The sequence below is a fragment of the Genypterus blacodes genome, unplaced genomic scaffold (assembly GCF_046128005.1).
Source record: "Genypterus blacodes isolate CSIRO-AG114 ecotype Tasmania unplaced genomic scaffold, CSIRO-AGI_Gbla_v1 ptg000249l_1, whole genome shotgun sequence".
In the NCBI taxonomy this organism is placed as follows: Eukaryota; Metazoa; Chordata; class Actinopteri; order Ophidiiformes; family Ophidiidae; genus Genypterus; species Genypterus blacodes.
The window spans coordinates 209,641-235,000 of NW_027467045.1; the positions used below are offsets into that span (position 1 = coordinate 209,641).

Here is a 25,360-nt window from a genome sequence, read left to right on the forward strand (position 1 = left end):
CGGGCGGAGCAGCGTCTCGACAGGCAGACAGGTGGGTAACTGCTGCTAACGATGCTAACGCGGCTAACGCCCCACACGCTGCGGGGACGAGCCGCTGCCGCCACGCTCCCCCGCGGGGACACCAACACACGTACCCGGTGTCGCGTTGCGGCTGAGCGGCGACCCGCTGCACTTTGACCGGAGGTTTAACTGGCGGGACCTCGGTGCTGGAGTGAGCTGCTAGTTAGCTGCTAGCTCCGTGGACTGTATGTAGCGCGTAAGCTAGCAGGGCACGAGCGGCGGCTACAGCGTCATGTATGTGTGTAGTTGTGTGACTGTCTATATATGTGTGTGTGTGTGTGTGTTTTTATTCCATCAGTTATAGCGCAAACACACACACAGGGATAACTGCTGTAACGCTCCGTCACGTTGTCGCTCAGTTAGCTCTGCGCTGCTGTAGCGTCTCTTAACTCCAGCTGACTTTAATAAATTGCGTCATTTCTCCGCTTTTCTTCTAAATCAAAGTGGGGGAGGGGGTTCGGCCCAAAAGAACCGCAGCAGCCGAGCCGGGGCTCCTGCAGGCGGAATGATGGAGAGCCAGGTTACGACTCACAGCTGCACAGCTGCTTCTTCTCTCCTCCAGTCTTCCTCACGTGCCTCTGAGTCTTAGTGGGCTCGACGTCACATCACAGCTGAACTTTGTGGAATGTTCCAGTGTGTGAATGTAGATGTAGGAAGCCAACACACACACACTCCTGCTGTGTGTGTGAAGGAGGCGTTGGCCGGCGTTCACACACTCGCTCTCCCTCTGAACCTTTGACCTTTGGTCCAGCCCTGTAGTCTGAAAGCAGCCTTGGTTCCTCTCTACAGCTCCAGTCAATCACTCTGGGCCCCTAAGGCCAACAAGGGACCAGGATACTGAACCAGAACTGTGTCCCTGTGGACTCCTGGTTCTGGAGTGTGTTCTGTGGAGCAGGTGGACCTGTTTGGACCTCTGGTTGAGATGTGTGAAGGCTGAATAAAGGGATGATGATGACGGGATGTGAATGTCGCCAAGATCTCGGTCAAATCAGAGTTATTGATTTGATAATCATCAGGCAGGATGATGTCATGTCGTCCTTCAGCAGTGGCAGATGAACATGAATGTATTGATCAGCGTCTCCCATGTGATCGATCGTGTAGCTTTCTTAAGTTTTGGTGTCTCCAGACGATCTGGATGTTGGCGCTCCCCCCCTCCTCACGCCTTCACTCGGACATTCAAATGATTTTACGATACTTTCATTGATACCCTTGTCCTCACCAGCTGACTGACTCTCTTTTCACAGCCTGAAACCATGACAACCATCGTGGGAAGGCCCGGCCCTGCTCTCCTCTCTCGTGGTCTCCAGGATCCTCCGGCTCTGAGTTCCTGTGTGTGCACGGTGAGATGAGGTAGTAGGTTGTATAGTTTTAGGGTCACACCCCACTGGGAGATAACTATTCAACCTACTGTCTTTCTCAAAGTGACATGAGTCGTCCCAGTCCTCCTCCAGGGTCCTCCAGAGTCTGAGCCACCTCTGGAGGGTGAGCAGCTGAGTCTGAGCCGCTCCTGCAGGGTGAGGTAGTAGATTGTATAGTTCAGGGTAGAGATTTTACCCACTTTGGGAGATAACTATACAACCTATTGCCTTCCCTGAGGGGCGGAGCCTCTGCAGTGCCACACCAAAGATGTCAGGGGTCGTGAGGGGTCCAAGGGTCGTCTCCATCAGTGTGTGGACCCCATTCAGACCTCACCTCACTGATGTTGGGCTCCGTCTCGTTTCCCTTCATGCTCGTAAAGACAAACTTAGGAGCTTTGACTGAACGTAAATGTGCTGACTGCTTCTGTCCCCATGGTTACCACTGTTGATTCTATTCTTACAGCAGTTGTACGGACGTCTGTTAGTAAAGATCTGTGTTGTGTCTTCATTGACTGTATGAGTTCTGATGTGATTTGGAGAATAAATAAAACAAATGCACAGCAGGAATGATTTGTTTATCTTAATTTACTTTCTGGTCTGTGATCTGATCTCCTCTCATGGTCCCAGAGTCGACAACCTGTCTGTCCCTCTTTGTCTCTGCTCCCACAGTGTGTTTATTGTTCTCAGATGTTTGTATTTTCCCCCTGATCGTCTTTGTGTCATCTCCTAATCTCTTAAATCACTTTGTTGTTGGACTCTGCCTCGTCTCTTAGCGCCGCAGCCTCTTCATGTACTGCATGAAGAGGCTGCCGACAGGCAGGAGACTGACCGTCTGGTGAACTGGTGCAGGCGTAACAATCTGGAGATGGTCGTGGATTTCCGACTGAACGCAGCCCCACCCTCCCCCATCACTCTGTGACTCCCCAGTTGACACTGTGGAGTCCTTTTGTTTCCTGGGAGCCATCATCTCCCAGGACCTCAAGTGGGAGCTCAACATCAGCTCCCTCACCAAAAAAGCCCAGCAGAGGATGTTCTTCCTGCGGCAGCTGAAGAAGTTCAGCCTGCCAAAGACATTGATGGTACGCTTCTACTCTGCCATCATTGAGTCCATCCTCACCTCCTCCATCACCGTCTGGTTCGTATCATCCGCTGTGCCGAGAAGGTGATCGGCTGCAACCTGCCGTCCCTCCAGGACCTGTACGCCTCCCGGACCCTGAAGCGGGCAGGCAAGATCCTGGCCGACCCCTCCCACCCTGGACACAAACTGTTTTTAACCCTCCCCTCTGGCAGAAGGCTGAGGTCCATCAGGACCAAAACCTCACGCCACAAATCCAGCTTCTTCCCCTCGGCAGTGGGCCTCATCAACAAGGCCCGGGTCTGACACTGACTCACAACAAACCCCTGCACCTTCCCTTTATTTAACAGTAGTCTTAAGTTCATTTATTCAATAATCCCCTGCACGTCTTCTAACCCCTTATTCATCAGCACTCATTTAGTTCACTTATTTAATTTAGTTTAATTTAGTGTGTTTTTAATTTAAGTATTCACCAAGCTGCTGTTTGTACATGTTGCTTTATGTTGTTTTATATGTTGTCTTCTGTTGTCTTTTTCTATATGTTATACGTTGCACCCAGAACCACAGTAAATTCCTTTTAAGTGCAAACTTAATTGGCAAATAGTGATTCTGGGTCTGATTCTGATGTAGTTACACACATAATCCAGCAGATGGAGTCATAACAGAGCCGTTGGACATCTTTCCTTCATAGGAAGCACTTTGTGTGTGTGTTTGTGCGTGTGTGCGCGCTCTTTATTGAGGAACTGCCTGAGATGGACTCAGTATGTTGTTATTCAGTCCTCAGACGACCTCGATCAGTCAGATGTACTTGAATGTGGTGTGTGTGTGTATGGTGGAGATGTTTGTGTCTGGAGCTTCTTCCTGTCAAATCTAACCTCCATTTATAGGAAATTAGTATTTAATGGTGAAATCTTTGCTCACTCACTGTTTTAACTGCACTTTACATATAAACTCACCAAACTGATGAATCCAGTGACTTCAGTGTGTCAGACTGTTTCTATCAGTCACTATCAAGCCCAATGTTTGATTTATGTTTCCTTCCCTGGTTTGTCTCTTTCCCTCCGTGGCTCCACAGCTGTGACAGCAGATAGAGGGACGCTGTGTTTGTGTTCACATGTGATTTGTAGAATAAATGTTTGGTGGAACTGACAGCACGATCTCTGGATGAGAGCTTAGCGTGTTGAAATGTGTGAATGATGGAGTAATGTATATTTTGTGATTTTTGCTATCTTGTCATTTAATTTCAGAATGTTTGGTGTGTGTGTGTGTGTGTTTGCTGTGAAGATGCCTAATAAATGTGTGTTAAAGTACAGAGTTATAGGACAGCCAAGTGTGTCATCCTTGGTTGGGGGGGGCAGACACCCTCCTCACTCCGCCCCTGGGCCCCTGAAATGCTCGGGCCGGCCCTGGTCCCACCTCTTGTCGGGGGGGCGCGGAGGGGGCCCTGCACCCGGAGGATGAGCGCGTACCTGCGGCCCGAGCGGAGCTGAACACGCCCCGGAGCCGCACGGAGAGAGACGCAGAGGAGCGACACTGCCGAGCCGCGCCGCTCACCTGCGCACCGCAGACCCGATGCCCCGCCGCCGCACAGCGCAGCGCGCCACGCCGATGACATCAGGTCGAGTCCCGCTCACCTCTGCAGCTCGGAGCACCTGGAGATCCCGCAGCACCCGCTAGAGACGCGACAGAGCCGCCGAGCAGCCATGAGCAGAAAAACGCGGCGCTGGATCTTCCACTTCTTCCTGTGCCTCGGGATCGTTTATCTGAAGATTGGGTGAGTTATCGATCCTGCACGCGGGCGGCGATCAGCTCCTACACGCACACACACAAACACACACACGCACAGAAACACACATACACACACGGGTTTGAGGGAGCAAAGGCGGAAACCGGCGGTAATTAGGGAGAGTGAGAGGTGATACAGACTGGACCTGCTCGAGTCTGAACCGTGTGGTTCAAAGTAAAGCCCGCGGTCCTTTCCGAGGTAATTCTAGTTAATATTCTCTTTTTTTAAATTTCATAATTTTATATTCAATATAATTTTATAATTCAATGCCATTTTCACTTTATTTGTGAGCTTATGGACATTTCTATTTTAGTTTTTATTCTTGTTGACTTCGATTGTTGCTTTCATCATTTCCTTTATTTTTTGCTTTTAAAGTGAAAGTGAGAAAATAAGCAGAACGAAAGTTATGAGAGAATCAAACCTTCATAATAGACTGGAAACCCACAAACGGCCATAAAAATACATTCAAACATTTTTCTTAACACCTCACAATATAAAATATAATCAATCAGACTTTACTGATATCTCTCTGATATCTCAGACTTCATTCTGTGCAGCTTTGGTTTGCTTCACACTGCAGGAATACAAAATATGTGTGTGTGTGTGTGTGTGTGTGTGTGTGTGTGTGTGTGGTCCTCCTCAGTCAAAGGTTGAACCATCACACAGTTTCAAACACGGCACATGAATCGTCCCTAATATTGGGAAATATTTGGCCTGAAAGTGATTTGTCGTCTGTAGAGATTTTGAGTTCTGCCTCTGTCTCCACGGCGACCCTTTGTGCCTCCAATGCCTTTTTAACATGAGTTAGCCTGTTTAGAGAGGAGCCCCGGCTGATCAGGACCCAAAGAGACACAACAGACTCTCATTCCTACTGGGTTTAGTTTTGTTCCGTCTCGGCTTTTGTCTTAATTTGTTAACGGCCTGGTTTAGTCTCAGTGTTGTTAAACTGTCGTAACCCCAGTGAGCACCGCAGCAGGATGTGATGACTGACAGGTGTCCCTCTCTTGGCAGGGGTCTGTCCTCCGTGGTGGCACTGGGAGCGAGCATCATCTGCAACAAGATCCCCGGCTTGGCCCCCCGTCAGAGGACCATCTGCCAGAGCCGACCCGACGCCATCATCGTGATCGGAGAGGGCGTGCAGATGGGCATCAACGAGTGCCAGTTCCAGTTCAGACACGGGCGCTGGAACTGCTCGGCCCTGGGCGAGAGAACCGTGTTTGGCAAAGAGCTGAGAGTGGGTGAGTGAGGCTCTGATACGGTTGAAGTATGAATGATGAATGTGACGGACTGCTTCACTGTTCTTTAATGATCTGATCTTTAATCACCTTTATGAGAAGTTTGTAAGCTGAAAGTCTAATTCTGGGCTGGTTTATTACACAGCAGGGCTTTCTCAGAGGTCAGAGGTCAGGGGTCAGGTCATTATTTGATGTTTGACATTGATAGTAACACCCTAGATGCCATCTAATGTGCTTTCAAAATGTAAATATGTCAAAATTTACAGTAGAAAGCCCAAATTCAAGTGATGGCTTTCTCAATGGCAGATTGAAATCCTGCTTCAGCACATTTCTGACTCTAAACCCATTGGAGTCCTCAGCTTGTGACAGTGAGAGCTGCTCTTCATGATCCAGTTACTGTTTGCAAAGTGGAAGACATTGTTGAAACATGTCAGCGCTCCTCCGACCTTCATCTTCATCCTCCTCATGATGAAGACATGTAGACAGTAGCGGCTCGCAGCACAGAGCGGCCGGCGGCTCGCTAATGATTTGAGTTCTGTGTCATGTGTGTGTGTGTGTGCAGAGTTTAAGTCCATTACAGCTGAATGTGATCAGAGCCCACATAGAGATTCTCCTGAGCTCTATGACTGTTTGCAAGTTTGAAGCTGTAAGTGTGTGGGAGAGCGAGCTGCAGATTGCGGCCTGTGTGGAAGAAGCCTGAGGCGCTGAGGCTCCCATGGCAGGACTGCAGAGACACACAGGGAGTCAGGGGGAATCACAGCGGCTCCCTGTCGGGCAGCTCGGCCTCTGGCTTCATGTTTGGGCTGTGGAGAGAAACTTTAGAATTCCAATTTGACTTCAGGCGACAGTTCACCGTTTGTTCAGATATTTCAAGCGTTTGTCATGTGTGTTGGAAGGTAATATTACAGCAGATAGAAGTTATAAATGAACTGAAGGATCAGTGAGTCAGATGTTTCCAGCAGCAGAACAAAGCCTCACTAACTGAAGCTGAGTGTGCTGAGGTGGACGGGTAGAGAGCTGAGGTCCATCCCTGTCCACCCAGGGGCGCTGGAGCACTGAGCAATTGGAAGGGATAGGAGGGGAGGTTGCTACTGTCCTTACCCAGAGAAAGGCTCTGTACAGCCTTCTGCAGAGCATCTAGCTCCTCTTACCCAGAGATAGAGCTCCACAGAGCGGCAAACAGAGCTGCAGGTCTGCTCTCCTCTGGACCAGGCTGCTAGAAACCAGCAGAATTTCCCCAGTAAAGGTCAAAGGTCACATGGACACAACTTCTAAACACCTAAAGGAGACTTCCTGTAACAAATCTGAGCTGAAGTTAGGCTCTGAGTTGCTATGGTTACAGTTTAGTTCTCAGTCTCAGGTTTTTCAAGACGAACTAAACAAGGTCTGTACATCAATGATGTATTATATGCAATGCTGACTGCTAGGATGAGCTCAGTCGAACATGAATTAAGTGGACAGTGTAAGGAAGTATCTTCTGTTCTGGTTAACTCCTTCACTCCCTTCTGCTGATGAGGAAGAAGAGGCGAAGGATGAAGCTCTCTGTCATCTCAGTGTTTGTTCTGTGTGTGTGTGTGTGTGTGTGTGTGTACAGGAGCTTTCCTCATCCTTGTATTGTTGTTTCTGATCATGTATGATCCAGACCCTCAGCCCCTTCATCCCCTTCAAGCCAGAGCACCTTCATGTACTCTATGTTCCTAAAATGCTTTTCCTCTTAGAGACCAAAAGGCTTCGTGTTCAGGCAGGTTCTTCCTCCCAGGCTCACTTTTAGCTCCAGGTCCTCCAGGAGAGGCAGAGGAAGTCTGATGGAGATTGATTCTTAAGGTTTAGGTGTAAACGTGTCTGTGTGAGTGAAGGTGGTGCTTCTGTCAGTGACAAAGGAACCAGAAAGCTTCCAGCAGCCTGAAGGGAACCAGCTCAGACTCAGACTGATTGGTAGAGACGTCGTAATGTCTCCCTGCCCACAGGTGCTGGCTTCCTGTTAATATGTTCAGAGGGAAGCCTGTGTTCTTTAGCTGGCTATAGTAACCATTACAGCCATGTTTGTAGTAAGGAAGCAACTACTGAGGCTCAGCTGCTGCCTGCTCTAAAGACTCAACATCCCAGGCAGCGGAGCTCAACAGTGTCTCCTCCTCTCAGGCTGTTTGCTCCAGAAAGAGCTCTAAAATGGAATTATGAAAGATGGATCTAAGAGATTTGATCATTTGATAACCTCTGTGATAACCTCTTCTTTGTCTTTTAAATGTATCTCCATATTTCTCCTATATTTTTCCATCACTTTTGATATAAAGAATGCACAAAAAACACACAATTCACCAACATGCAGCTTCTCAAAACCTTCGGCCTCAGAAGTAAATCTCTCTCTCTCTCTCTCTCTCTCTCTCTCTCTCTCTCTCTCTCTCTCTCTCTCTCTCTCTCTCTCTCTCTCTCTCTCTCTCTCTCTCTCTCTCTCTCTCTCTCTCTCTCTCTCTCTCTGTGTGTGTGTAGGCAGTTGGACGGTTATCAAATGCTTATCACCTCTTTCTAAGTGATATGAGTGAGTAGCTGTCAGCGTCTCTCCTCGCTGCTCTTTACACTTCATGCCTCACAGGGCTTCAGTTTGTTTCAGCAAAGCTCCAAACACACACACACACACACACACACTTGTTTGTATGTCAAGGTAAAAACGGTAACTAAATAAAGCCTCTGTAGGGATCTCATTGTTAAAGAGGATGATTAGACTCTCTCAGGACTTTATGATCTCGTTGGATGGCTTCCATGTGTGCAGCAAAAGGAATTATCTCCAATTTAATTAAAAATGCACTTGACCTGAGGCACTGTGATTTATGGGGTGGAGATCCATTGAGTTTGGCTGTTGGTCCATGTAGGGAGGATATGCATGCCTCTCAGATTTACCTCCACAGGGTGGAACCCAGTAGTGATGGCACCTGGGCCCGGGGCCAACATGATGACTCAACATGTGTATGGGGTGAGATCTATCTCTGTGTATGTTTAACACTCAAGACGTTCCTCGCAGGATTCAGATTACAAACAAAGGCAACGCTCCGTCGAGTGCTTTCTTAGAGAGCCACTGTTTTGCTTCTGACCTTCCTCCTGACATTTATCTGTTTAAGGAGAGTTTGACAAATGAATGGACTTGGCTTTGCTCCTGAGTTTTATGATTTGGTTAGAGGCAGCTATGCCAGGTATGTGAGGAGGCTTGACGCTGCCTGAAACACTGAATCTTGATGTCAGCATTTGTGATTAAAAGTGCCTCTCTGATTATTGCAGGCAGCAAAGAGGCGGCGTTCACCTACGCTATCATCGCCGCAGGGGTCGCCCACACCGTCACCGCCGCCTGCACCCAGGGGAGCCTGATCGGCTGCGGCTGCGACAAGGACAAGCAGGGTTTCTACAACCAGGAGGAGGGCTGGAAGTGGGGCGGATGTTCTGCAGACGTCCACTATGGTCTGGGTTTCTCCAAGGTGTTTGTGGATGCGAGGGAGATCAAGCAGAACGCCAGGACGCTCATGAATCTACATAACAACGAAGTGGGACGCAAGGTAGGTTCTGATCATGAGAATTGATTCACAAATTCAAAAAACTTAATTAATTTAATTTGTGTGTTCAGTATTAATTTTTCTAAACAATGATGGTGACTACAGAACTTTGGCGCCAGGGGCCAGGATAAGACGCTGTTTGGTGAAACTTGCGGAATTCTGGGAAACAAATTTTCTTCTCATTGGTGAACCAAGGCCAAGTGTCATGGATCAGCCTGAGGCACGGCCCAGAACATGGGTCCACTGAACAACCTACCAATACTCTCTACATTAGTATAAATGTATACGACTACTACTCCTACTTCAGGGTTAGAGTATGGACATGTTCCAACTTAAACATCGTCCATAATCTTTGTATTGAATCAATTATAAGTTTTGAATCGGATCCAAACCTACAGAATCCCATCATTCCCAAAGACACCCACATCTCTAGTGGATCCTCAGCAGGTCTGAGCGGAGATTTGATGATTGTGTGAATGATAGATGATGTTGTACATAGAAAGAAGAGGGAAACTTGTATTCTTCCTCTGTTATTCCCTTCCAGGCGATGGCATTCCTTCCCCCCCCGCCCTGACAGCCGGCCTGCAGGGCTTTGTTGTTGTTGTAGGGATAATGTATATTTGGAGACATTATCATTCTGTGCTGTTCCATGAGCGGCACACTGCTTAGAGAACAAAGTCCTGATTTGTGTTGTTGTAACATTAAAGTGTTTTCAGATGTGTGAGGTTTAGTCCAGTTGAATCAGACTCAGGGACGATTTGTTCAGGCAAGTCTGAACACAGAACTCAGGTGAGGACCAGAACAACGTGGCTGAGGAAGGTTCTTCAGAGATCTGTAGTCTTTATGGGCCTGAATGAAGGCCAGCAGGACCAAACAGAACCTCTGTCTGTCTGGAACTTTGCTGCATCCCATCGTTTGCTTTATGCAGTGACACAGTCTGTTTACATTTAAAGCTGTGATCATACTGCACTCAAGGCCATACAGTTAATCTCTACACCTTAATGAGTGAGATGAGCATCAATCAAGGTCAACGTTCAGAGTAACAGGGCAAGATTCTTAACCTGAAAAGGATTTATTCAGGTGCATAACGTCTTGGAGGACTGTAAGTACGTGTCCTAAAGGTAATATAGTAATGTACATCTACAGTATATAGATATAGATATTGTATATAGATATATGGACTGTATAGATTAAACAATCTAGGCACCAGAATTGAACCCTGTGGGACTCCGTGTGTCATGATGATCTGCTCAGATATGATCACCAATGGCAACAACATAATCCTTCTGGATTAGGACCTGAACCCGTTGAGGACTGCACCAGTTTGCCCAAACAAATTCTCTCTATATCTGGAAGTATTTTCTGTTCTCCAGCTGCAGTCAGTTTGTGTAGCTGCAGGCAGACGAGGCTCTGCTCTGGCAGAGTCGTCTCTCCTCTCCGCTCAGGTCTAAGAGGATGTGACCTACCTGCTTCACTGAGCTGTGGTTGGGTTGAAATGATTGAATTATTAATAAATGATGAGTTCCACACATTGATCATCTTGTGTATTGATAGACGGATGGATCGGTGATATTTAAACTCTTTTAAGTTTGCTTCCCTCTCATACTTACTACTCATACTTCCTTGTACAGAGGAAGGACAGTTTGCTGCTGGGTTTGGAACAAATGGATGGACAGTGTGTAAATCTCTGCTAATGGACTTGTCTCCGTTTGAGTTTGGGGCTTCTTGTATTTGTGCTTGATTCTTCTTAAATGAGACGATCTGCTTCCTGCTTCCTCCTCTGTTTGTATTTGGCCACGACTCCCTTGGAAAAATCTCAATGTTTCCTGGTATAATAAAGGTTGACATCTATTGTAAAGCTGATAGACACGTGTGTGTGTGTGTGTGTGTGTGTGTGTGTGTGTGTGTGTGTGTGTGTGTGTGTGTGACATGCTAAGCAGCCACTGGCATGTAAACAGTAACATTATGTTAAGATCTGAAGAATCTTGTGGTGTGAAGCAGACTTTAGGCTGTGTGTGTGTGTGTGTGTGTGTGTGTGTGGGGGGGGGGGGGTCATGCTCTAGGTGTGGCGTCAGTTAGAAGTGGCTCCTGTGTGTTTATCATCCACTCACTAAAGCAGATATATCTGTAATTACAGGAGTGAAGCTTTGATCTTTAATTTGAAATGATGTCAGCGTGCTTTGGGTGCCGACCTTCAGATTTCTTGAGAAGAACAAACAGCGGCGTGGAAGGAGCCACGGGAGGTTTACGGGGGTTCCACTAAACAAACAATGGCAGCTCGGTTGGCATTTCACTTGACTGAACTCCATGAATTAAATGTTTGTCAGGTCGCGGAGGCTCGACCACGCTAAGCCGCACGCATCCAGGGCTTTGGACAATTACCCCCAGAGACTCCAGAGAGTCTGAGGGCACATGGGAGCAGAATCATTAAAATGCTGGGTGAGGCTTCTCTCATGCCAGCCAGGGTTTCCCACTGGCTTGAGGAGGAAGGAGGGAGAGGCCTGTGTCATTCAGGAGGAGGAACACACACCCAAAGGTTCCACTGTAACCCTGAAAAGGCCATTCAGCGCTGCCAATCTGCTCGGCCTCTGTCTGCACACAACTAAAGTGTCTCTTCAGTCACCACAGGCACTTGTAAATGAATCTAGGTTCTGTGTGAATTCACCACCTTAGACAAATTCTCTTTCTTCAGCCCACACTTACGCAGAGAGGTTTTGTCTTCTTTGTGTCCGTTCTTTTCCTTTTCTTTTCTTGTTTTTTTCTGGTCTGGAGTGATGCAGTTGGTTGAGATGGAGGACGACTCTGTGGAGGCAGGAGACAAAGGAGCACGGATGAGAACGGCTTAGTGTTTGCTGACATGCACTGAACTTTAGAGGCAAGTTAGCCTGAGGAACTCAACGTCTGTACCCACGCTCGCTGTCATCTCTGTGGGGAAAGTTGCCCCCAGTAACAGAGCGCACATAGAGGCATGGTGACAGAGCGCACATAGAGGTATCTGACTGGAATCAGAAGCAGAAAGATTACAAATGAAAATGTTACCGTAGCGATTAGAATCTGTATTTATTGAATGTTCTGTTGTGTGTTGTTGCATTTTGGTGTTCACCGATCAGCTCTGTAGGTCTGCAGGTCTCTGATGGACCCTGATGGATCCATGATCACGTGTTAAAGCCTCTAAACCTCCTCTACATGAAGCTAGTTACATACCAATATTTTGACCTCTGACCTTTGACCCTGAACCCTATGTATGATGTCATGGATCTCTATCCTTTTGTAACTCTGACCTTTGACCCTGAACCCTCTGTGTCAGTTCCAAGTTGTTTCTTTAAAGCTTTTATTGAGTTGTTGTTGTTGAGCGTTAGCAGCATGGATCCATCAGGGTTCATTCAGAGACACACTGACTTGATAAGTGAACGCCAAATATCTCTCAAATGTTCCAACTTACAACCAAACTCCTCAGTGAGCCGGTTTGGATGGGATTCAACCTAAACTCCTGAGATTCTGTGGGCTCTCAGAGTGACCAGGCTGTTTGTTCAGCCGGTGTATTTCCAGGCTCATCTTGTCATTTGACAGAATCCCACAGAGCAGCGAGCCGCGGGGTGACATACTGTAGCCGCTCTAAGGTCTCTGGAATGCTTACATTCATATTGGAATGCTACAAAACGTTTGTCTCAACCTGTTGAGCTATTCACGCAATATGTCCCTCTCTCTTTCCCAGTGAACTCATTGAATGCAGCTCTGTGCCATTCTTACCTGCTTATTATAAACAGAGCCACGCCTCTACCGCCGCTCTGTGTGGAGCACGTGTCTGTGGTTCATTTTGGGGATGGGGGTTTGAATCCAGGTTTTGAAATGATCACCCTGAAAAACATGGTTAAGGAGATTTGAAACAAATATAAAGGGGGTACTTATTGAGCTTACCCAGAGAAAGTACCTCCCTCAGGGCATGACCCCACAGTGACAGCATTCTCTCCCTCTTTGTTGTGAAAGACACCCAATGTGTTTCTAGTTGAACATGTGTGTGTGTGTGTGTGTGTTTCAGATGCTGGAGAAGAGCATGCGTCTGGAGTGTAAGTGTCACGGCGTGTCGGGGTCCTGCACCACCAAGACGTGCTGGACAACGCTTCCTAAATTCCGTCAGCTGGGATACCTCCTGAAGGACAAGTACAGCCAGGCGGTCCACGTGGAGCCGGTCCGGGCCAGCAGGAACAAGAGGCCCACCTTCCTGAAGATCAAGAAGCTTCACTCCTACCGCAAACCCATGGACACGGAGCTGGTGTACATCGAGAGGTCGCCCAACTACTGTGAGGCCGACCTGCTGACGGGCAGCACGGGCACCCAGGGCCGCCTGTGCAACAAGACCGCCCTGCAGCCCAACAGCTGTGACCTGCTGTGCTGCGGGCGAGGACACAACACACACCAGTACTCACGCGTGTGGCAGTGCAACTGCAAGTTCCTGTGGTGCTGCTATGTCAAGTGTAACACCTGCAGTGAGAGGACAGAGGTGTACACCTGTAAATAGAGAGGTGTGTGTGTGTGTGTGTGTGTGTTTGTGTGGACCTTTGAGCTCATCCCTCAGCCTGTGTTGGTCATTCTGATGCCCGTGGACGTCGGCCATGACACTGGACTCAGCGATGAGCTCATGGGTTTGTTTGTTCCCTTAAAGTGCCGTTTCACTGGACTGATAATTTATTCAAGAAGAAAACTACTGATGACTTTGAGCATTGACTGATGAGATGTGGAGACGGTGCAGAGGTGCAGACGCTCTGAGGTCCTGGGACCTTCGGATCCTGCATCCAGACCTGATCCTGGTCCTGGTCCTGATCCCTTCTCTGGTTTATCACGTGAGACACTGTGGTGCGACCATGGACGAGCTTCACTGGTCTTTGTGTGTGTTCTCTCCTTTGATCCTGGTGTGTGTTTGATAAGGTCTCACAGTTTAATGAGTCCAACACATGTTCAAGTGCACTTAACAGCAACAACATTTAACTGCTTCATCGCAACAAACACTGGAGGTGTGTGTGTGTGTGTGTGTGTGTGTGTGTGTGTGTGTGTGTGTGTGTGTGTGTGTGTGTGTGTGTGTGTGTGTGTGTGTGTGTGTGTGTGTGTGTGTGTGTGTGTGTGTGTGTGTGTTTCAAGGCTCTGCATCAACTCGTCGGGATGTAAAAGACCTTGAGCTGACTGCCTTAGCCTGACAGAAGCACACACACACACACACTAACTACTGATCCTGGCTGAGATGTTTCTCTTCCTCTCCCTCCAGTTTGCTGCTAGTCTTTTGTGAAAGTGTGAGCTTGTGAGCGAGCAGCTGCGCCGACTCTCCAAGCGAACGTCACCGGGGGCAACCAGACTGAAACTCTCTGTGGTTTGATAGAATCTATTTTGTAAGAGATTGTATTTATATGAATGTTTTTAAGTTATTTCCGTTGCTGTATGTAAGATATTCTCTCTAAACTGTTTCTAACTGTTCAGCTGCTGCATTCTTAGCAAAAGCAAATCAGAAATACGGAAAGATACATAAACACTGTTTGACAAATGTGCCTGGATTCATGAGAGTGACATCACGCCGCCGTCAGACAGGAAGTGGGAGGAGCAAATGTACACAACAGAGAGTTAGAACCTTTACATGCTGGAATAAATGGATTCATGTGACGAGGTGATGTAACCTGACTGCTAACATAGCAACCGAACCGCTACGAGAACCTGTATGGGACTGAGTGGACATGTGGGACATCAGGTCTCTGTTCTGGGTCCTGGTTTGGGGTGATGGATGTTTCTAGAAGCATGTGGTGTTTAGAATGAGAGAAGAAGTTACAGCCATGAGTGTAAGTCTGAGAGTGTGAGACCATCCAAGAGACAAAGTGTGGAGACATCTGAGGTTGTAGCCCACCAACTATAGTTGCCGTGGTAACTGTGGTTCCTTCACTCAGCTCTGTGATCATCAGCTGATTCATGTTTGTCTGAAGGTGATGTCAGCAGAAACCTGCACAGGCTCATTTCTCTATCAGAGCTCAAACACGCTCCATGTTTACTGCTCATCTTCATATCAGGATTAAAGAAGGAAGGTTTTGAAAAGCCGCCTGTGTTCTGTGTTAAAGCTCTGCTCTTGTCTCGGTTCATAAAGGTTCTCAGACTGAGCAGGTCTCCTGGAGGTTCCTGGTGCTTTGGTGGCCTTGTTCAGGCTGTGATGTGCTCCTCAATGAGCTGAGGCTGATGGATTACTCTGACATCTGCTTCATTCACTTCTCAGCTACGTTGCTACAACAACCACACTGTGCCCCACAAAAATGCCCCCAGGCTCCCCGAGAGGCCACAGCGCCCATTAGCAAGACGGTAACCATGCAAGACCCAGATAAAGTTTGGATGCTATTTATTTTGTGGAAGTGGGAAATGGGGAGAAAGAGAGAGGGGGGGGGAGAGGGGGGGTGATGTCAAGAAGGATTTCAGTCTGAGCAATAGAAGAGGTCTTAACTCCCCCGAATAATTGGGACAAAACATTCCTAAACTTCACCTCAATAGACGGACATGTTGAAAAGGCAGCTGGCCAAACAGTCACACCAAGAGCTGCATGACATTATCTGAGCTGCTACAGAGGCCTACAGACACACAGAGACCGAGAGAACCAGACCTACAGAGACCCAGACCTACAGAGACCCAGACCTACAGAGACCCAGAGACCCAGGCCTACAGACACCCAGACCTACAGACACCCAGACACTCAGGCCTACAGACAACCAGAGACCCAGACCTACAGACACCCAGACCTACAGACACCCAGACACTCAGGCCTACAGACACCCAGAGACCCAGGCCTACAGACACCCAGGCCTACACACTCAGACCTACAGACACCAAGAACTACAGACACCCAAACCATCATATATTTGTACCCCACGGTCCAACTCCTGCGTCTGTACTGAATGAAAGCAGAGTGAGTCTAAGCAGTGACGTTAACATGCTCAGTCTTCAATCAGAAGACTCCAGACTGAGCAGATCCACACAGAGACGTCTCTCTTACTCCAGTAAATCGATTGATTTACTCTCAGTTTGTAAACCTTTTCAGTGGCATTATGGCGTTTACGTAGCGTTTAAAAATAACTTATTGCCTTAATCTGAGTATAATCAAAGTGTTACTTAGTGCGGTGTGACTTTAGGTCAAAGCTGAGCGCTGACTCATCCTCCACTCTGACAAAACCCACATGACAAAAAGTCATCACTGAACCTCTCATTAACGGCTTCATGGTGTTTTCCTATAAACAGCACGGTAGCGATGCCAGGGTCGCCCCGGTTAATGCCTCGGCTTGTTTGGAGTCTGGGGCCGCCGGTGTGAGCTGCTCTGTCTTCATGCAGAGCAGCTCTGAACACCTGTGTGGAGCTGGCAGAAGCTCCTCTTCTTACTGTGCCTCTTTGTTTGTTTGTTGGCAGGATTAGGCTCAAAGTTCTAAACTGATTTTGATGAAACTTGTTGTAAAGGTGCGGCAGGGCCCGGGGAAGGACCAGGTCCTGATCCCGGGTGGATCCAGGAACACTGGGAGAGTTGTTATTTGATATTTGTGTCAAGTTCAGACCTCATGAGGGACCTGGGGGCAGAACCTGCTGCTCTGTCGCATTGAAAGAGGCCGGCGGAGATCTGGGCATGGATTCCGGACGCCTCCCTGAGGAGATGTTCCAGACACGTCCAGCTGGGTGGAGATCACAGGGCAGAGCCACGGTGCCATTATCTCCTCTGTCTGGCCTGGGAACATCTCAGGGTCCCTGAGGAGCAGAGGGAGGAACATCTGGGCCACTTGTGCTGAACCATGCTGCTACAAACTGGATGATCAGTGGGAAACAGGAGGGACGATTCATCCCAAGAGACGCAATGAGTAGAAAGCTGAGTAAATAAAGGAATGTCTCTTTCACTGGATGATTAAGACAACAAAGTGTCAGAGTGTTTACAGCAGGACCCTCATGCTGCTGTGCTCAGTTTGTTGGATCAATTCAAATACTTCTCTGACATGCAGCTTTGACAATGAGACGCAGCTGCATCCAATCCCCTGATGGCACAGGAGCTGCACTTCGTTACTTTTGCCGTGTCTGTAAAGTACGTTCCCATGAGAGCATGACGATGCTCATCGAATGATTGAGCCATTTAAGGCTTTATCTTAGTTTTGAGCTGTGTTGTCCTGATTGGTCTCTATTTTGTTGTGATTCCCCTGCTAAGCTCACATGTGTGTGATGATACGGTGACAGAATGACACATAGCTCTGTGTTTACAGGATTACATGCAGGTTTGAATGAAGCGGCGCTGCCAACTAACTGCTCTTCTATCTGTAATCTAAAGATGTCTCCCTCTGGGTCGAGGTCCTGCCACAGGCGCTGAGGCGGCGCTGAGACCTGAAGCTGTGCAGGAGGTCTCCACTCCCAAACCCCCTTTTGTTTCCACCGCTGACTGACAGTCGTCTTAATCCCGGCAAAGCCAAAGGAAATAACATAAAGATGAACTTAATTACACTTTTTCTCTCCTGCAGGCGTTTCTACCACATGTGTGGCGTGGATCTGAAATTACACTCCATGTATGAAGAGGATTAGATTAGATTCTTCGCTTGTGTTAGCTTGCACTTCACACCAATTTGTGGAACACACAGAGCAGCAGCAGCAGCAGCAGGAGCAGTGTGTGGTGTTGTTGTTGTCAGAGGGAACTTCATTCTCTCTGGTCTGTTGGATTGAGATAGTTTACATCAGACACAAATGTAAAGATGTGTAGCGAGTGGAGCAGAGGGAGCTACAGTTTGTTTCTCAGTGATCTGATCTTTAATTATTTAGAATCCTTCCCATGTTTCCTTGGTTGGTATCTGGGCCGACCTGTGCTGAACAGAGATCCCTGCTCATCCTCAGCTGCAGCTCATGGCGGCTGTGATCGCACCGGTATCGTCTGACGGTGCCTTTGCACGTTTGATTTCCAAAGAGCCACTGTGGCTGTGTCAGTGGCCGCTGGTAATAATAGTATAGTTTTCCCCTCTGGGAGGAAAGTGAATGCAATCTCCCCACACCATCTGTGTGCGTCTGGGCCTCGTGCACGCCGCTGACATATCACACAAACGCTCCTTTTATTACCTGGCAGTGATTGTTTGTTGAATGGGGAATGGCCTCCAGGAACCCGCCAGGAATTCCACTGAAGCGCTGCATTATTCGTGCGGAGGCGAGGCCTTTGTGTGGCTCAATGGCGCGGTGCTGGGCTGGACTATCATGTGGCGCAGAGATTCAGGACAGCGTTTGTAACAGAGCGACTGATTTGATCTGATGTCTGTTTCAAAGCAGATACAACAAAAGTACAGTTAGCTGTTTTTCTTCTTTCTTCTTCTTTAGGCTTTGGCCCATTTCACTGCACAGAAACTCACCAACAACCTAACAGAGGACTCATTAAGGATCTTCTCCTCTGTGACCTCAGGAAGCTTTAAGGTGACCTGGTGTCTTGGTTTGATATCAGATCATCTGTAAGCGTTTCTGCTCCTCAGGGCTCCGTACGAAGGCCACTCCTCTTCTTAACCTACAGGCTTTATCACTCATGTACAGACGACACTCACCTGTACGTCGTGACTCGTCACTTTCTAACCTGAAGCTGTTAAAGACCTTTCTTCTAATTAATGTAAACCAAATTTTAGGGGAAATCTATGAGAACACTTGAATACATTTCGAAGATCGGAATAGAAGCAAAGCATCCGTCTTTCATCGATCACATTCATTGATCTCATGGTTGTTTGCTTTCACCTTTAGCTTGTTTCTTAGCATAGCAGAGTCTGAGAGTTTACTTCACTGTGATGTCACTCTCTCCTGCTTTCTTTCATACGAGCTCCGTCTCCTGACAGACTTCTAGACTGCTGTCTTCTTGTCGAAGCACTGAAGTGAGTCACTGAGCATGTTGGGGTTTACCTGCAGAGTTACCTGAAGTGAGAACATGAAGGCAGCTGATCTACAGAGCAGAGAGCTGAAGGACATGAATTGATGAGTTGTATTGTTTGATGGTTGCTCTGTTCCTGGTGTCTTTGCAGCGTATTCTCTTGTCAATCAGCCTCCCCAGCTTTGCTTATTTAATTAACGTCCTCTGTCTGACATCACTGCTCCGGCCAGCTGTGTTTGTCTGGGCGGAGGATGACACTGACGAACACCTCTGACCTCATGTTGAACCACACTGTGGGCCAATCAGGCGTCAGCAGGAACCCGCGGCTGCTGCTAGCTCACTGGAACACGACACGGAGCCGGGGTATCTTTCCAGATCAATTGGAAAAACCAGAGTCCCTCCATGGAAAATGTGTGTTAGTGGAGCGCCTGGTGACGTGACTGTGGGGTGTAATGGAGAAGCCTCACCTGTGCTGTGTGAGGGCCTCTCACTGTCTCAACCTGTCCAGATTCCCAAAGAGCTCCGGAATCAACACTTGTCCCGGTGCCAGGCCGCCTGAGCCCGGACCAGAGCTCCTCGGGCTTCTGCTCCGTCCCAAAACCTCAACGTAAATATCAACTTTCCCTTGGTGAAGAGGTCCCAAGCTGTCTAAACAGGGAGGGGGGGGGGGGGGGCAGCAACAAGCAGCATCAGGCAGCCATGGGAAAGACGAGGCAACATCTCAGCGAGCAGGAGACAGAAATCGCTTTCATTCTTCTGTTTGTAAGAAACACGAGCAGAGATCCCACATGTGTGAGTCTGACCTGTGGAGGCTCCAGGTGCAGAGCTTCACCCTCCTACTCTGTTTACTGCTCTACGTACGCTCTCACAACCCACAGGGATGTTTACGCACTGGCAGTCGTGCCAGCAGGTCACAACTACGATACAAAACTACTTTCAACAATTCAAGGGTTTGTAGTAAACCATGGTGTGAACATGAAGCAGAGTCCTACGTAACCACGGAGACACAAATTCTGTTTATGGTAGAGTTTTATAAATTACTTCTGACTCCTCCCACCCACAGACTCCTCCCACCAGCCTCAGGTGCATCTTTCAGATACAGAAGGTTGCATAATTGCATTGTGGCTCTTCAGAGGGGTTTCTTGTTCTGGTTCCTTTGTGGCGGTGCCAGACGTGTCCCAGCTTCAGAGGCAGCAGAGAGATGAAAGCTCCCGGGCCCACAGGTAGCAGGTAGCATGGAGGCTATTGTTTCCCTGTGGTATCATTACACTGACAGCTGACACTGAATCTGCCTCTGAACGTCTCACAGAGGAGGGAAACGGCGTGGTATTCAGCAGTGTTGGCGCTGCTCTGGCCTTCTATGCTGCTCTGCCTGACATTTGGCTGAGCCCCCCCCCTCCTCCTCCCCTTTAGAATCAGTGTCTTGTCACTTGTTGGAACTTGTTGTCTTAAGACAGAGCGCTGCAGCTCTGAACGGCGCTCTGATCCCAGGCTGAGGCTGCCAGCCCTGATGACTCATCATTATGACTCTAATCTGATGGTTTCCATCGTTTATACGTCTCTGACCTCAGGCTGAACCTCAGGATCGACACACCAGAAGCCTTCTCTTGTGTTTTTACAGAAGGCTTTGAATCCACCATCTTGGCATTTGGACGCAGGTAACAAACGACTTCCTTCCTTCCGTCCAGCGTGATGAAGAGCTCACGCGTCACACACGCCTTTACAGTATGAGTTTATCGGCCTCACTCCTCCGTGGCGCTCGTAAAGATACGCACTGGGAAAAATACGAGCTGAGCAGTCGCCAGGCCGCATCGATGCATACGAGAAAGCAGACGAGCGATGGAACGTAAAGATAAGCTGCTGAGGTCCAGAGCAGGTAGAGCGAGCACGCCCAGAGCTGAGGCAGGGAAACAGAGCTCAGGTTTCCTCTGGGGGCTTCAGAGAGGAAGCAGAAGCAGGACCACAACCAACAAGGGATGAACTTCCATCGACAGGACCTGAGCTACGAGATCTCTGAGAGTCACTCTGTGTTTGCTGGGTTTGGGTTTAGGGTGAGCAAGCGAGCGAGATGAAGCCTGAACGTCTCTCACACACACACACACACACACACACACACACACACCTGAGGGACATGGTGGGACCTGATGTGAGTCTGAGGGGCCGGGTGTCTCTGTGAAGCCTCAGCCTGGACCATCTCTGAGGTCCTGAGCTTCATGGAGACCATATTGATTCCTGATTGAAAACCATTTGAGTGTTTGTAGATCATTGATGAAGCTTCAGTCCTTCATCATGCTCTTCATCACTCAAACCTGTTCTGGCTCGGCTGTCACAGCTGTCAGCCGTGTTTGGGGTTTCTCCTGCAGCTCTCTGCTCTGATCTTCATTCCTCAGACTAAATCAGCTGTGAATGCTGGGAGGTGATGACATCATCGTGAACGAGTGAATTCTGCAGAGGAATTTATCTGCTGTGATCTCTCTGCACTATAGAGAGCAGATATCTGGGAGAGGTCTGCTCATCATCAGAATCGTCTGTGTGGTGGAAGCTACTTTACATCAAGCTACAAGCTACTTATGATCTTAAGTAGTTGAACTTGCAGCTTCTCTCTTTGTGTCTGCAGGGTCCAACTTGGACAGGAACTTGTGGGACTGCCTTGGGGTTTAGATTCTAAACCTTCTGGTTCATGTGGGGTCCAGCCGGGTCTCTGGTCGGGGTTCTGACCTCCAGACCTGGTTCAGGCTCTTTTCTGAGGTCCAATCTCAATATGTGCTGGGTGCTCATGTGGCAAACCTTCCCCACAGTGTCAGAATGTTCCTCCTCTTCCTCCCCGCCCTCCTCTTCCTCGCCTTGTAGGTACTTTCACTCACACACCAGACCATCAGAGTGTTTACTTGAAATGATTCCTGATCAGCAGCAGACAGGAGCCACAGAGTCATAAAGCCAGTCTGTACATGTGTGTGTGTGTGTGTGTGTGTGTGTGTGTGTGTGTGTGTGTGTGTGTGTGTTGTGTGTTTGTGTGTGTGTGTGTGAGTGAGTCTACATGCTGCTTCAACCACACACACACACACACACACCAGGAGAACATGTGATAGCAGGAAGGCCCTGGCAGTATTTGGACCCAGGACCTCCTCACTGTGAGACAGTAAAGTTCTGGTTCTTACAGGTTAGAGATGTAGAGCAGCAGTCCGGGGGGTGAGGGGGAGCAGATTGTGCTGAAACATTATTGTGACCTCGTCCAGCAGTGAAGAGTTAAAGTTAATCCTCTCTGCCTCGACCCGACGTCACACACACACACACACACACACACACACACACAAAGAGGCTCTGGGCTCAGCTGGCGGCTGTAGAGATGCTAAACAGCGGCGTGTTGGGCTCGGCCTCCTCAGAGCCCAGAGGCCTGAATGAGACAATATTTCTCCGATTCTCTGGCCGGTGAGCAATGATAAAGCTGCCTGTCACATTTTTCTCCCTGACTACCGGGTCTCCCTTTCAGCCCGGCTCTCAGGCCCTCCAGTGTGACACACAAACAGCCTTCCGGGCCTTGTTTGCTTTCAGACGCGATAAAGCTAAGAGGTGACTTTCCCCACAGCTCTGCACAGAGCGGATTAGGTCACAGTGACAGGTCGGCTTCCTGGAGGTAGCGGGGAAGAAAGGAGGCCTCACTAAGCTCGGCTTTAGGAGCCAATTGAGGGTTTTGCCGTCTTTCACAGCGCCACTGTTCCCGATGGCAGCTCGCCAAGCGTGGAGACCGGCTCACAGAGCGCCTCACAGAGCGGCTTCACTGCAGACGCTCACAAACACGCAGAAGATCACGCATGTGGGTTTCTGCTCAGGCTGTCAGAAAAAGGTGAAAACATTCTCTCAAATAAAATGTTCAAACATTGTCTGAGGGTCCACATGTAAAGGGAGCTGTGCAGCAGAGGAGCTGGAGGAGAACAGAGGATGGAGAGGACAAACCCAAGACCTTCTTGCTGTGAGGCAAAGGTACAAATCATCAAGGGAACAAAGAGTCAAGTTCCTCGAGTCGCTTGAGTCCGTAAGTGGACTCATGCAGACTCATGCAGACTCATGCAGACTCATGCTTGACTCTGTTGGTCTAAAGCTCATCCCTCTGTTGACTTTGGCTCAACACACTGAAGACACAGGATGCTTCTATTTTCAAGAACAAGCAAACACACATCCAGTTACAAGCTTCAGGACACAAGTTCACATCTCCAGATGACTCACAGGAGTGTGTGTTCTGTTCTGCTCTGCTCTGTTCTGCTCTGCTCTGCTCTGTTCTGTTCTGTTCTGTTCTGTTCTGCTCTGTTCTGCTCTGCTCTGCTCTGCTGTGACTCCCGTCTGTGTGTCCATGAGGCTTCTGCCCCTTTGTGCTCCTGATCAGATGCATGGCTGCAGTCTGGGGAGGCAGAATGTCTTGGCGCCCTCTGCAGGCCGAGGTGTCGTCTCCCTTCATGTACAGGGCCACACACACACACACACACACACACACACACACACACACACACACACACACACAGAGCAGTCATGATGAGGTCATCTTCATCATTGTTTCCAGTATCTTCTCCTTTAAGTTTCCTCATCAGTCTGGACGTTAAAATGTAGAAATCTGTTTCGGCAAATTAGCGAAGACGTAAAGTGATGAAGAGGCTGATGATGTCACCGGTCTGAGCTCAGCTGGTTCTGGTTTCTCTGTGATTAGTTTGAGTTAAGAATCGTTTGTGTCTTTGTCGTCTCGAGGAGTCGCAGATTTGAGCGACGTCTGCGATGACGACAAAGAGCTGCAGAGGAGAAGACACCAGAGATGCTCCTCTCACTCTGGTTAGATGCTCTGGTTAGATGCTCTGGTTAGACGCTCCCTGTGCTCTGCTTCCTGTCTCTCCCAGGTACAGAGCTGCGTGATAATAAGCCGTCTGTAGGCTTCAGGTGAATCGTTGACGCAGGCTTCAGGATGTCTGTGAGCTCAGGTCAGGTCTTTGTCAGGCAGGTTCTCTACCTTCACACCTCCACAGTTTCCAGTCCCTGAGGCTCCACATTCATCTGAGAGGCTCCACTCAGCTACAGGAGCCAGCAGGCACAGAGAGAGAGAGAGAGAGAGATGACAAACCTCCTCCAGCTGCCACTCAACATCAGACTGCAGGCCTCCACAGACAGCTGCTTCCTCCCAGAGCCAAACATTCATCTTCATCTTCACTCCCGTTTAACTCTGAGAGGGGAAGAACCTTCTGAGGAAACAGAGTGCAGGGTTTGTTTGTGATGAGAGGAACTCAAAGTGTTTCCTCATTCAATTCAGCCTGGTGTTTGTGTCCATGTGACCTTTGACCTTTACCGGGGCGGTTCTGCTGGTTTCTATCAGCCTGGTCTGGTTACCGCTCTGCCGCTCTGTGCAGCTCTATCTCTGGGTAAGAGGAGCTTGATGCTCTGCTGAATGGAGGGACTTCCTCTGCGCAAGGACAGTAAACACCCCCCTCATATCCCTTGAATTTCCCGTGTCAGTAGTCTGGAGGCTCAGCTCATGATGACATCATTAGTTTGAGTGTTTCGTCTCACTCTTTAACATGAAACGACTCTAGGATCGGTTTGAAGGCAGCTGCTCTGCCCAGGCGCTCTGCTGGCCCAGAGCAGAGCAGCTTTCACTCTCCGTGCGTCCGCTCTAGGTGAGCACGTTCACTCCTCTCCTCTCTCACACTTTGCCCTCTCATTCACTTCATTCATGTCACTGAGGCTGCCAGGTGCAGAGGTGAACTTTGACCTCTGACCTCATCCTCAAACAACTCAAAGATGAATTAGGAAAGAATGAAATATGTAAGAACTTAACTTCCATGTTTGATGTGAGATCAGAGAAGACTGCATGAGCTCAAAGACAAGAGACTTAGGGAGTGACCTCTAGCATGTCAGGGTCAGAGGTCAGAGCACAACATATCAGTATCTACACTTTAATCTTCATGTAGAGGAGCTTTAGAGGCTCTGACATGGATCCTGGCTCCATGAGGGTCCATCAGAGACCTGCAGACCTGAGAGGAGAACAATGAGACCTCCAGAGGAACGATGTCATCACTGAGTTCAATCAGATCAGTGAGCTGTGTGTGGTGTGTTTGGGTTCATGACAGGGAGGACAACAGCGGCTAAATCTCTCTATTCAGGAAGTCCAACACCTGGTCTATAGGCTTGGTTGTCACGGTGATGGGAGGGTTGTCCTTCTCCTCACTGATCTTCCCTTCACATTAAGTTATTAAGTCCTCAGCCACGCAGGGTTAATAATGAGCATCATTCAGGCTTAATTACAGGTTTATGACTCGGCACTAATAATAGGAAGCAGCCAGCGTGGCTTTGAAGTCAGATCTCAATCTGCAGGAGAAGAAGAAGAAGAAGAAGATGAAACTGATAAGTGAGTGAAGCCTGAGGGTCAAAGGGAGAAAGCTTTGTTAATGTC

At 48.6% G+C, this 25,360-nt stretch overlaps 1 protein-coding gene and 1 long non-coding RNA gene across 4 annotated transcripts; both read left to right on the forward strand.

Annotated features, from left to right (window-relative positions):
- On the forward strand, positions 1–1,981 carry LOC143016857 (uncharacterized). 3 transcript variants are annotated; one of them, XR_012965556.1, is made up of 3 exons: positions 1–31; positions 1,305–1,400; positions 1,483–1,981. It is a non-coding gene; the product is annotated as an uncharacterized LOC143016857 (long non-coding RNA). The 3 variants fall into 3 exon arrangements; XR_012965555.1 differs by having other exon boundaries at positions 1,305–1,981; XR_012965557.1 differs by having other exon boundaries at positions 6–35; positions 1,305–1,981.
- Positions 1,982–4,030: 2,049 nt separating this feature from the next.
- wnt7aa (wingless-type MMTV integration site family, member 7Aa) lies at positions 4,031–15,117 on the forward strand. Its single transcript, XM_076171381.1, has 4 exons — positions 4,031–4,267; positions 5,291–5,517; positions 8,785–9,056; positions 13,093–15,117. Exons 1-4 carry the CDS (start codon positions 4,197–4,199, stop codon positions 13,570–13,572), a joined length of 1,050 nt encoding a protein of 349 aa, XP_076027496.1. The 5' UTR covers positions 4,031–4,196; the 3' UTR covers positions 13,573–15,117.
- Positions 15,118–25,360: the final 10,243 nt, after the last annotated feature.